The 11,108-nt window shown below is 57.8% G+C and overlaps 7 protein-coding genes across 7 annotated transcripts in view; all 7 read left to right on the top strand.

Moving 5' to 3' along the window:
• LOC121435313 (H-2 class I histocompatibility antigen, Q10 alpha chain-like) overlaps window positions 1-11,108 on the top strand; it is a 731,224-nt gene that overhangs the window by 75,204 nt on the left and 644,912 nt on the right. The gene's annotated exons all lie outside the window — the stretch shown is intronic.
• LOC121435272 (H-2 class I histocompatibility antigen, Q10 alpha chain-like) overlaps window positions 1-11,108 on the top strand; it is a 708,503-nt gene that overhangs the window by 75,528 nt on the left and 621,867 nt on the right. The window lies entirely within an intron of this gene.
• LOC121435270 (H-2 class I histocompatibility antigen, Q10 alpha chain-like) overlaps window positions 1-11,108 on the top strand; it is an 808,095-nt gene that overhangs the window by 200,778 nt on the left and 596,209 nt on the right. The window lies entirely within an intron of this gene.
• The window catches only part of LOC121435275 (H-2 class I histocompatibility antigen, Q10 alpha chain-like), a 703,994-nt gene that overhangs the window by 96,677 nt on the left and 596,209 nt on the right, over window positions 1-11,108 (top strand). The gene's annotated exons all lie outside the window — the stretch shown is intronic.
• Gpsm3 (G protein signaling modulator 3) lies at window positions 972-2,732 on the top strand. The gene is made up of 4 exons (XM_041634558.1): window positions 972-1,387; window positions 1,580-1,682; window positions 1,847-2,046; window positions 2,185-2,732. The coding sequence occupies exons 1-4, from the start codon at window positions 1,163-1,165 to the stop codon at window positions 2,320-2,322; spliced, it is 666 nt and encodes a 221-aa protein (XP_041490492.1). The 5' UTR covers window positions 972-1,162; the 3' UTR covers window positions 2,323-2,732.
• Pbx2 (PBX homeobox 2) lies at window positions 3,254-7,899 on the top strand. Its single transcript, XM_041634471.1, has 8 exons — window positions 3,254-3,740; window positions 4,524-4,597; window positions 4,680-4,927; window positions 5,013-5,339; window positions 5,424-5,577; window positions 5,847-5,935; window positions 6,191-6,277; window positions 6,389-7,899. Exons 1-8 carry the CDS (start codon window positions 3,520-3,522, stop codon window positions 6,479-6,481), a joined length of 1,293 nt encoding a protein of 430 aa, XP_041490405.1. The 5' UTR covers window positions 3,254-3,519; the 3' UTR covers window positions 6,482-7,899.
• Window positions 8,367-11,078, top strand: Ager (advanced glycosylation end-product specific receptor). Its single transcript, XM_041634475.1, has 11 exons — window positions 8,367-8,428; window positions 8,612-8,718; window positions 8,846-9,038; window positions 9,213-9,277; window positions 9,374-9,461; window positions 9,547-9,729; window positions 9,842-9,972; window positions 10,122-10,263; window positions 10,490-10,516; window positions 10,638-10,761; window positions 10,853-11,078. Exons 1-11 carry the CDS (start codon window positions 8,374-8,376, stop codon window positions 10,947-10,949), a joined length of 1,212 nt encoding a protein of 403 aa, XP_041490409.1. The 5' UTR covers window positions 8,367-8,373; the 3' UTR covers window positions 10,950-11,078.

Below are 11,108 nucleotides of genomic sequence, written 5' to 3'. Positions count from 1 at the left end.
AATTGGACTGTGCATAGCATTTGGGAAACTTAGTACCCTAGGTTCTACAGAGGTCAACTATAAATTAAGGGCAAACACAACTTGGGATCCTAGTTCATTGGGGGAGTCATCTGAAAAAAGAGAGTCTCTACTAGTCAAATATACAGGGTGAGGGACACTGTGTCCCTCACCCAAGGGCATTTAGCTCTAGCCAGAGATGCCTAAGGTCTCAATGAAGGGAGACAGGAGGATCCTGAAGTTGCCTTGCAGCCTCAAGGCTTTACCTCAATACTGATAAGCCTGTGATGAGCTCCCAGGAGGCCATTCTGGAAGAGCATCAGCCGCCATTTATAGAGTATCCGCCACATGCCCATTACAGTTAACACTTCCTAATTCTTATGAGGCCACTTCACCCTTTCACAAACCGAAGCCCGAAGATGTCATTCACCTAAGAAGGCAGGGCTCCAAGTCACTCAGCTCTAAGTTCACACGGCAGGTGGCCATTTGAAGACCCCAGGTGTTGATCCTGCTCCCTCTTGGGACTAACCAGAACTGGTCAAAAGCCAAATTAAGTTCTGTATTCCACTCTCAGGAGCCCAGGCAAGTCTTCACCCAGCCTTTGTCTACACTAGCTCAGCTGCCAGTGAACTGGTCACACTCGGATCCCCTCTGTGATGCCTGAGGGGAGGGTAGTGATCACCAACTCCCAGTCCCTGACTACTTCCTGTGTGTAGGGCCACTGTTAGGACCCAAGTATGCATTTGAGAGCAGTGCACCCTGAATCCAAACCTTCCGCTTCCTTCTAGAACCACACCTTTCCCTGACCCAGTAAGTCGAGAGAGGAGGTGAGAAGGGCCAAATCCTACAGCAGGATCAGTCTTAGGGAGGGGGAGCCTAGTCTGGGGGGGGGGGGAGCCTAGTCTGAGTGAAACCACTTCCTGTGTTAGAGCTAGTTCCGGTGTTGACAGAAAAGAGCAGCAGGGGAGGTGGGGATGGAGGGAGCAGTGTGGCAGGTTAGAGGGGCTACTGAGGCTCTGGAAAAGAGAAGGCCAGAGTCTGTCCCTGTGGGGAGCCTGCGCCACTCCTGCAGCTGGACTTCTTCCCGGTCTCTGTCCTCCCCTGGGGCAAGAGAGGTCAAACAAGCTGTTTGGGTGGGAAGAGAGAATGGAGGAAGTTGACAGAGATGGGCGGGGCCCATGGGGGGGCTGACCAGGAACCCAGCTTCCTGCTCAGTACCCAGGCATCCAGCCCCCAGCTCACCCCCCACCCCTTCCAGCCCCCATTCCCCTCAGGAACCCAGGGTTCCGGTCCTCCTTCCAAATTCCAGTCACCCCTCCCCCATCAGTATCTCTTCCCAAGACCAGGGATGGAGGCTGAAAGACCCCAGGAAGAAGAGGATGGTGAGCAGGTGAGCTGGGTGCCGGGGTGGGGAGGCCAACACAGGGAGAAGGCCCCGTGAGGACCTAGAGACGGATGGACACAGGAGACTTGGAAAACCTTGGGCACACTGAGGCAGGAACAGAAACACGGGAAATGGGTTACTGGCCTAGCCCTCTGCCCACACCTCCCCCTGACTGGTATGGACATGTCTTGGCATCAGGGTCCCCCGAAAGATGATCAGGGTTGGCCCCCTGTGAACTCCACCACTCGGCCTTGGCGATCTGCTCCTCCCTCCCCTCCTCCTCCAGGAACCCGCCACACAGGTACCCCACCAACCCTGGGAGATCCTAACCCATTCCGTTTCCCAGTGTACCTGCTCACCCGCCAGTCCCTAACCCACAGTCTGTCAGCTCACCTGTCCCCACCCCTTGCTACTCCACTCTGCCACCGTCTCTGGGTCTTAGCCCTCCTCCCTCCTCTCCCATAGCTCTGGGCCCCCGGTCGGGCTCCCTGCTCTCCCTGCAGACCGAGCTCCTTCTCGACCTGGTGGCTGAGGCCCAGTCCCGCCGCCTAGAGGAACAGAGGGCCACCTTCCACACTCCTCAGGTCCCCCCAAGCCTAGCCCCAACCCCACCCCGGCTTCTTGAGGACAAAGAACAGCTCTACAGCACCATCCTTAGTCACCAGGTAACGTCTTACGTCCCTGGACCAGCCTCTACTCCCCTCATCGCCGGCAGAGATTTCCTATCTGCCCTACACCAGCCCTAGCCCGCTTACCCAAACCCACCACCCGACTACCACTGCCCTCTTCCTTCACATCTCTAGTGCCAGCGGATGGAAGCCCAGCGGTCAGAGCCGCCCCTCCCCCCCGGGGGACAGGAGCTCCTGGAGTTGCTACTGCGAGTTCAGGGTGGAGGTCGAATGGAGGAGCAGAGATCCCGGCCCCCTCCACACACCTGCTGAGACCTAACTCCCAACCAGCCCTTCTCTCTGGGACTCAAAGCTGGGCCACCCGGCATATCTTCAACCCTGTGTGGCAGGAGTACCAGAAACCAGAGACTGAAGACCCGGCAGTATTCACCACCCACTTCCCCAGGGAACTGGACTTGGGGCAAGTACTCTGACTTTGAAAATAAGCAAGGTAGGGTGGACACAGCTCTATCCTGAGCTATCAAACTACTAAACAGAGTGTGAGGGCTGAGGCCTGCCCCTTTCTGCCTAGTAAGAAAAAAAGAAAAAAATTAAGACAACTGTCCGCCACTAGCACCCCAAGTCCGAAGGCAGAGGGCCCCAGAGGCCTTAGCGAACCTTAGCCCCGCCCACCCCCCTGCTGCTGAGTCTGTCTGATGTTTTGGTTGTATGAATAAATATAATTCCCCTCTGGACTGAAGACTGGTATCTGGGGTGGGTGGGTGTGCAAGGTGGGTAGGTGACGCCTGGGGCAGCCGCTCTCCGCGATTTGGCCAGAGGCCAACTCCCCTCCCTGGCTGGTTAATTACTGGCTCATTAAGCAGCGACTGGAGACCTCCCTAATCATCTCCCCCAGCCCCCAGTCTCCCGGTTTTAATTAAGTCGAACAGGGAGGGGAGTCATTAGAACAAGAAATATGAACCGAGCTGTCGGAGAACATTCCAGCGGCCGGAGTCCGCGCCACCCCGACGGGGGGCTCGGAACCCAGGTGGCCGACATCCCCAGCCCGGCCAGCCCCGGGGCCAGGCCCGCGTCTCCTGGGTCGTCCGGCCGCTCCCCGCCTCCACCCGCCGCCGCCGCCCGGCCTGCGTCTCCCCGCCCCCGGCTCCTCCCCGTTCCTCCTCTCCTCCCCTCCTCTTCCTCCCGCTCCCCTCCCCCAGCCGCCTCCCTAGCTCCCCCTGCTCCCTCCTCCCTCCTCTCGCACACACACCCCCGCTTGGGCCTCCTCTCTCTCTCTCTCTCCGGCTCCATTTTCTCCGCCGCCGGGGGCCGGGGTCTCCTGTGGGGGTGCCCAGGCGGCACCCTGGGTCTCCCGTTCAGTGCCGGGGTGAACCCCCGGAGGGAGCCAGGAGGCGGGTTGCCGGGCGGGGTTGGGGCGGAGGGAGCAGCGGCCCCGGCGAGTTTGGAGGGGGGAAGTCACCGGCGGGGGGAGGGGCGAATAGGGAGGGGGCCTCAGGGCCCCCCCCAGCTATGGACGAGCGGCTGCTGGGGCCGCCCCCTCCGGGCGGGGGCCGGGGAAGCCTGGGGCTGGTGGGTGGGGAGCCCGGGGGCCCTGGCGAGCCTCCCGGTGCCGGAGACCCCGGTGGGGGAAGTGGGGGGGTCCCGGGAGGCCGAGGGAAGCAAGACATCGGGGACATTCTGCAACAGATAATGACCATCACCGACCAGAGCCTGGACGAGGCCCAGGCCAAGTGAGTGCCCCCACCCCGGGACCCTGCTCACAGCTCTGAGTCCTCTGCAAGCCCCCCTTCCCCAGGGCCCTCTCTGGATCTTGCAACTCTTTTCTCTCCTTAGTTCTGGTGGTCTCTCAAAGCTCGCTTTGCCCCTAGGCCCGAAAACCCCCGAACAGAGGGAGCCCCAGGTGGTCTCACTCCCTCCTAACCTTTTGCTGACCCCTACACTCTGCGCTGGCCCATCTCCTTACTCCCAGACTTAGAAACTGTTTTCAGCCGACGCTGCCTTCCCTAACTATCCAGCTAGCCTGCCCCATTCTCTTCGGATCCAGGATCTCCACACACTCCCTTCCACCGTGGTTGGGGCCTCCAAGAGCCCTCCCAGGCTTTCCCACACACTGTACTGAAGTGTCAGGTAGGGGGCACCCCCCTCCAGGCCCCCTGCCACCTCACACTGACTTTCTTCCATCTCAGCCTCAGTTTCCCTTACTCCCAAACCTACCTAGTCACCTTTATTTCCTGTCATCTCGAGATCCTTTCTCCATCTTTTTGCTTGAACCTTCTTCCTTAGCCTCAGCCCGCCCATGGTGACCTTAACCCCTTTGCCTGCGTCTTCTGCTTCCTTTGGCCCAGCAGCTTCCCGGAGCCATGGCAGTTGATCTCTCAAGAACTACCCCTCCAACTCCATTCCACCTCCATTCCGACCGTCCCCCTCCTCAGATTTATGCCCCCACCTGGTTCCCTGGCACCCCTCTCCTCTCTCCTGGCCCCTGAACTCTCTCTTCTCTCGTTCCTCCTAAGGAAACATGCTCTAAACTGTCACCGAATGAAGCCTGCTCTGTTTAGTGTCCTGTGCGAAATCAAGGAGAAAACCGGTACGTGGGTGTCCCCCCCTTTCTTCTCACGGTGGGTGGGGGGGGGTTCCTGGGGCCTTAAGTCCACTCGCCTGCCTGCTAGGCCTTAGCATTCGGAGCTCCCAAGAGGAGGAGCCGGTGGACCCGCAGCTGATGCGCCTGGACAACATGCTTCTGGCAGAAGGTGTGGCTGGACCAGAGAAAGGGGGGGGCTCCGCAGCGGCAGCTGCAGCCGCCGCAGCCTCGGGAGGTGGCGTGTCCCCCGACAATTCCATCGAACACTCAGACTATCGAAGCAAGCTTGCCCAGATCCGCCACATCTACCACTCGGAGTTGGAGAAGTACGAGCAGGTGAGGAGAGGAGGCCCAGGGAGCGAGAGGCTCTGGAGGTCTCCCCAAGCCACAGAGCTCCTCAGCAGCCCACCTGCCCCAACAGGCCTGCAATGAGTTCACAACCCACGTCATGAACCTGCTGCGGGAGCAGAGCCGCACTCGTCCTGTGGCCCCCAAGGAGATGGAGCGGATGGTGAGCATCATCCATCGCAAGTTCAGCGCCATCCAGATGCAGCTGAAGCAGAGCACCTGCGAGGCGGTCATGATCCTGCGCTCTCGCTTCCTGGATGCCAGACGCAAACGCCGGAACTTCAGCAAACAGGCCACCGAGGTCCTGAATGAATATTTCTACTCCCACCTCAGTAACCCTTACCCTAGTGAGGAGGCCAAAGAGGAGCTTGCCAAGAAGTGCGGCATCACTGTCTCTCAGGTGCTTTGGGGAGGGGGGGACACCTGGGCAGGGGGTCCTGGAGAAGAAGGGGTTCTGTCTGACCCCCTCTGCCCAACCCTGCAGGTTTCCAACTGGTTTGGTAACAAGCGAATTCGCTACAAGAAAAATATTGGGAAGTTCCAAGAGGAGGCCAATATCTATGCTGTGAAGACAGCCGTGTCCGTCGCCCAGGGGGGCCACAGCCGCACCAGCTCCCCAACGCCTCCTTCCTCTGCAGGTGGAGCCCACGGCCACTCTAGCTGGCTGCTTTGCATGCTTCCTGTCTATGCAAGATGATAGCAAAGAGGATGTTTTGGGGCGAAAGAGACCAGGGGTGTTGATGTCAGGGGGAGGGTCCCAGATAGCCTGTTCCGTGGGTGGGACTGCTGTTCTGTGGGTAATTTGTATACAATCCATGTGCATTCCCAGAGTTAGCTTTCTGGGAGCTAAGGGTTGTGTTCGCCTCCTGTCTGCAGTCAGATGATTCCCTCTCTCTGCTCTCCCAAGGCTCTGGCGGCTCTTTCAACCTCTCAGGATCCGGAGACATGTTTCTGGGGGTGCCCGGGCTCAACGGGGATTCCTACCCCGCCTCTCAGGTCAGGAGCCCCAGCTCTTTTCTCTTTGATGGTGTGCATGCTGGGGCGGCAGGTACATGTACCACTGCACATGCTGAAGTCAGGGCAGCTCTGTGGTTGCCATCATCTCCTGCTTAGGTGGGGTCTGGGGACCAGAACCAGATCTTCAGGCTTGCGTGAGCTATGTCACCGGCCCCACCCCCAAGCACACAAGGCCTGCCTAAGGCTTCCGTGTGTCCTGTGTCCGTGGGTCACGTCTTTCTTTGTACCCTGCAGGTGGAATCCCTCCGACACTCAATGGGGCCAGGGAGCTATGGGGATAACCTCGGGGGAGGCCAGATATACAGCCCTCGAGAAATGCGGGTAAGTGGATCACAGGGCCCCGCTGCCTCCAGCTTTCGCGCTCGCCAGGATGGAGTGTGAGCCTCACATGGGATTTCTTTCCCCTTCTCTCACTTTCATTCTCTTTTCCAGGCCAATGGTGGCTGGCAGGAGGCTGTGACCCCATCCTCAGTGACATCCCCAACAGAGGGCCCGGGAAGTGTTCACTCTGACACCTCCAACTGACCTTGCCCCTCAAGGTCACAGGGCTGGGGGCTCCCACCAGGCAACCCTTGAAGAGGACTTGGGCATCTAAAGGACAAACCCCAACAGAAGCACAACACAGAAGAGCAAATGGGGTCGTGCTCTCCCCAACTGGACACTCAGTGCTGGGGTGCTGACTACATGGCAGGGAAAGTGGGGTGTCCCCCCTTTTTTCCGTCTTTTTCCCTCTCACAGAAAACAGATGTGTTTCTCAGATCTCTCCAGTCTGCACCAACTATTCCGCTTGTCTCTGGGTTCCCTGCTTTCTTTTCCCCACCCCACTCAAACACTCTGGAATCTGGAGACGTCAGCCCTGCCCGACCCAGAGATGCCAAAAATGGGGACTCCTGGACAGAGGCCCTGGGCCAACACCTCCCCGCGCACCCCCACCTTCCGCCCCTCCAGACGGCTTTATTACCTCATTCGCAGCTCATCTTAAACCAATAGACTCGCTCGGTGGACAGGAGTGTCTGACTCAGTTATCTACCTCGGAGGGAGCTTCTGCTACTTTAGAGAATCATTGGCTGGGCTTTGGAGTTGGTTTTGTTTTTTAGAAAACCTGGGATCTGTCTGTAATTTTTTTGTTTTTGTTGGTAGTGGTGATCCTTAGTTTTTAATAGTTGGAATAGGGATTTTGGTGTGTGTGTGTGCGCGCGTGTTTTTTTTTTTTAAATAAACATACTGATTTATTTTTGTTTACCCACGTGAGAAGTAAGAGCCAAAGGGGCCTAGAAAGAGAACAAACAATTGGTGGTGGCCACTTGCTCCAGGCCTCCCATGGGGGAAGTGGATCTTGCAGGACACCATGTCCTCACCCTGGTCACTTAGGTGTTCCTAGCTTGTGCCGGCAAATCTCTGCTGTATTTGACATGGAGCACGATGCCCCTCTAGCCTCCTGTCTTCCCTCTCCCAATAACCTGTGGGCAAGGCTGGACTGAACTCAGTAATTTTGAAAAAGTCAAAAGGCTTTAAAAAATTTTTTTTTTGTTAAACCCTTTGCAGAGTGGAGAATGAATGGAGGGTGTTCTTGCCAAACTCACTGAACACGGGCCGGGCGCTTACATGTGTCTCTCTCCTCCAGTTTCCCAGAAATAAGTGTTTCTGCTCATTTTTTTAATGTTATGCCAAAATCAGGGGGGTGGGGAGAAGAGGGAGGCCGCAGAACGCCAGGTATGAGTGACGGCATAAACAAGGTCTCATCTCAGCCCTGAACCCCTCTGACCCCCTCAGACATCCTCAGGATCTTCAGGACTGTCACAGTGGCGAATCCCTCCCACCAAAGGCCCAGGCAGGAGGGTGTTGGGAGGCAGGGCCGGGATGGTTCTCTTCTCGCCTGTAAACTTGTAGACTCACAGAGAAAAAAATGCAGTTTTAAATAAAGAGATTTCTTTTTTCCCTGGGTTTAGTTGAGACTTTTTTTTCAAAACAACAACACTAGAAACCCTCCCCCAAAAGAGTAATTCTGAATGAAACCCCAACAGGTTTCTGTCCTGTCCTCACAACTAAGATCCCAGGATGACAACAGACCAGGCTGAACCATGTTGCCTAGCAACCTGCCCCAGCCAAGGTGGAGCGCTAGTGAGCCCTGTGTGTCAGACTGATGGAACATGGTGGGCTGGAGGAAATGAGACCCTTGGTGGGGTACAAGCCTGTTCCAGGAGAGGCTGTGCCCAGGCACTGGCAATGCCCCAGGGTGGGGTAAGACTGCTGCTTCTAGTACCTGAAGGACTCTTGTCCCAGAGGCATGAATTCCTGGCATTCTCTGTGACGGGACAAGATGGGAGATGGGGGAGGGTAGAGGGTACAAGCTCCACCTAGGGCAGTGGCCACAGCAGGGAAAGGGGCAGACAGCACCAGGAGCCTGGGAAGGAAGCATGATGCCAGCAGGGACAGCAGCTGGAGCCTGCGTGCTGGTCCTTGTTCTGTGGGGTGAGTCACTCCCAGTCCCACTGACCCTCCTTTAAGGAGTCCAGCTTCCTTCTCCCCAGGACTTCCCTTCTCCCTAGACAATTCCTAGAATCTGGGCACCACTTTCCAGAGCCCCCCACCCACTCTGTCCTACCCACTGGCCCCACCTCTCTTCTGCCCCTCTACCCCGATACTACCACCCAGGAGTCGTAGTTGCTGGTCAGAACATCACAGCCCGGATTGGAGAGCCACTTGTCCTGAGCTGTAAGGGGGCCCCTAAGAAACCGCCCCAGCAGCTGGAATGGAAACTGGTAAGAAGGCCACCCCGCTTGGCCTCTCGACCTCAGGAGCTATCCTTGAGGGTCCCCAGCACCCCTCCCTGTCTGGTCAGCCCTTCCCCAAACCGCCTGGATGGCTTAGGCTTCTCTCCTCTTGTAGAACACAGGCCGGACCGAAGCTTGGAAGGTCCTGTCTCCCCAGGGAGGACCCTGGGACAGCGTGGCTCGAATCCTCCCCAACGGTTCCCTCCTTCTTCCAGCTATTGGAATCATGGATGAGGGGACTTTCCGGTGCCGGGCATTAAACAGGCACGGAAAGGAGGTCAAGTCCAACTACCGTGTCCGAGTCTACCGTAAGGGTTCCATGGCCTTGGTTAAGTCACTCTGCATTTTAGAAAACGCCTTCTTTTTCCCCCTTGGCCCTTGACCCTGGCATATGTGGACCTCTGATCTCCACGGCCCTGGTTCCCATGCCTGGAGTGTGAGAACCTTCAAGAGGCAGCTTCTGATTGGAACTTTCCCTCCAGAGATTCCTGGGAAGCCAGAAATTGTGGATCCTGCCTCTGAACTCACAGCTGGTGTCCCTAATAAGGTACAGAAACAGAAAATGGAAGGGTCCTTTGAACACATCTGTGGGCCTGCATGGCCTCCCATAGAGTTGAGGACGAGGTCTCCATTCTTTGTCCAGGTAGGGACCTGTGTGTCAGAGGGAAGCTACCCTGCAGGGACCCTTAGCTGGCACTTGGATGGGAAACTTCTGACTCCTGATGGCAAAGGTGAGAGCCTGGACGCCCTGTACCCGACTGCCTTCTCCCCGACATGCTCCCACATGCTTTTGGAGTTTTGTCCTACCCACTACAGGAACAATCGTGAAGAAAGAGACCACGAGACACCCCGAGACAGGGCTCTTCATGCTGCAGTCAGAGCTGACAGTGACCCCAGCCCCAGGAGGAACCACCCATCCTACCTTCTCTTGCAGTTTCAGCCTGGGCCTTCCCCGACGCAGGCCCTTGAACGCAACCCCCATCAAGACCCATGTCAGGGGTGAGCAGGGAGGGAAGGGCCTGGTCTGGCTGTCTGGGAGGCAGGGATCAACCCCAGGGCCATCAGACCTGCTTCCAGGTAAGCTGATGGCCTCATGCCCATCCTCGCCCAGAGCTTGTGCCTCCAGAGGGGATCCAGCTGTTGGTTGAACCAGAAGGTGGAACAGTCACTCCCGGTGGAACTGTGACCCTGACCTGTGTCAGCTCAGCTCAGCCCCCTCCTCAGATCCACTGGAAAAAGGATGTGAGTAGCCTAGGAAGCCCCAGAGCCAGGAAACCGTGGCAGGCGGAGGTCCGCCCGAGAGCTGGGCTGAAGGCACAATGTGCGGCTGTAGGAATGAAGGCACGAGTTGTGGCCGGGGGTTCTTACCCATCTCCCTCCTTCCCCACCAGGGTACACCCCTGCCCCTTGCTTCCAACCCTGTGCTGCTCCTCTCTGAGGTGGGGCATGAGGATGAGGGGATCTACAGTTGTGTGGCCACCCATCCCAGCCACGAGCCTCAGGAGAGCCCCCCTGTCAGCATCAGTATCACAGGTAACCCCTCCCTAGATCCAACTCCCTGCCCTACTCACTTGATCCCCAAGAGCCATGCCACCCCTCCCCTCAGTGCACCCAACACCCAGGCCTCTTCTGCTCCACAACAATCCTGTCAAGAGAGAAGTTCACCCTGCCCACTCACTGAAAGGAGATGCCACTGGGCCTCCCCCAGACAGCCCCATCCGAGCTCCAGTCCCCCCTCAGACTACTCTTTGTCTTCCAGAAACAGGCCAGGAGGGGCCGGCTGCAGGTGAGGGACTGGACTAGAGTCAGAGGGAAGCGTGTGACTGCTGCATGTGACTGGGGCAGAGTCAACAAGGAAGGAGCCGTGTGCTGGAGCTGTGCCCTCAATCTTCCCTATGTCCCTACAGGCTCTGTGGGTGGGGCTGGGCTGGGGACCCTAGCCCTGGCCCTGGGGATCCTGGGAGGCCTGGGAATGGCCACCTTGCTCGTTGGGGTCATCCTGTGGCGAAAACGGCTACCCAGAGAGGAGAGGTGAGTGAAAAGCGCTCCACCCGGGCTGCCAGGCAGCCAGGGGAGCTGTCAGAGTGGGCCGCCGGAAGGCTAGGATACTGTTCCTTCTCAGGAAGGCCCCAGAAAATGAGGAGGACGAGGAGGAACGCGCGGAGCTGAATCAGTCAGAGGACGCCGAAACAGCAGAGAACATGGCAGGGGGACCTTAGGAGAGCCCAGGCAGACTCTGTCCACCAGCTCCTTCGCCGCCCTCGTCCTCCCTCTCCCACGTACGAGCCCCATTCCACCTCATACACTTTCTTCTACAACCAGAGCCCACCTGACCCATGCTGAGTAAACACTTGACACACTTGCCTACCTGTTGTCTG

This window comes from Microtus oregoni, unplaced genomic scaffold (assembly GCF_018167655.1).
Source record: "Microtus oregoni isolate MIOR12 unplaced genomic scaffold, Mior012 000046F_ref0000063, whole genome shotgun sequence".
NCBI classification, from domain to species: Eukaryota; Metazoa; Chordata; class Mammalia; order Rodentia; family Cricetidae; genus Microtus; species Microtus oregoni.
The sequence above is the reverse complement of the archived record's forward strand: the minus strand, read 5'-3'. Positions and strand labels throughout refer to the sequence as shown.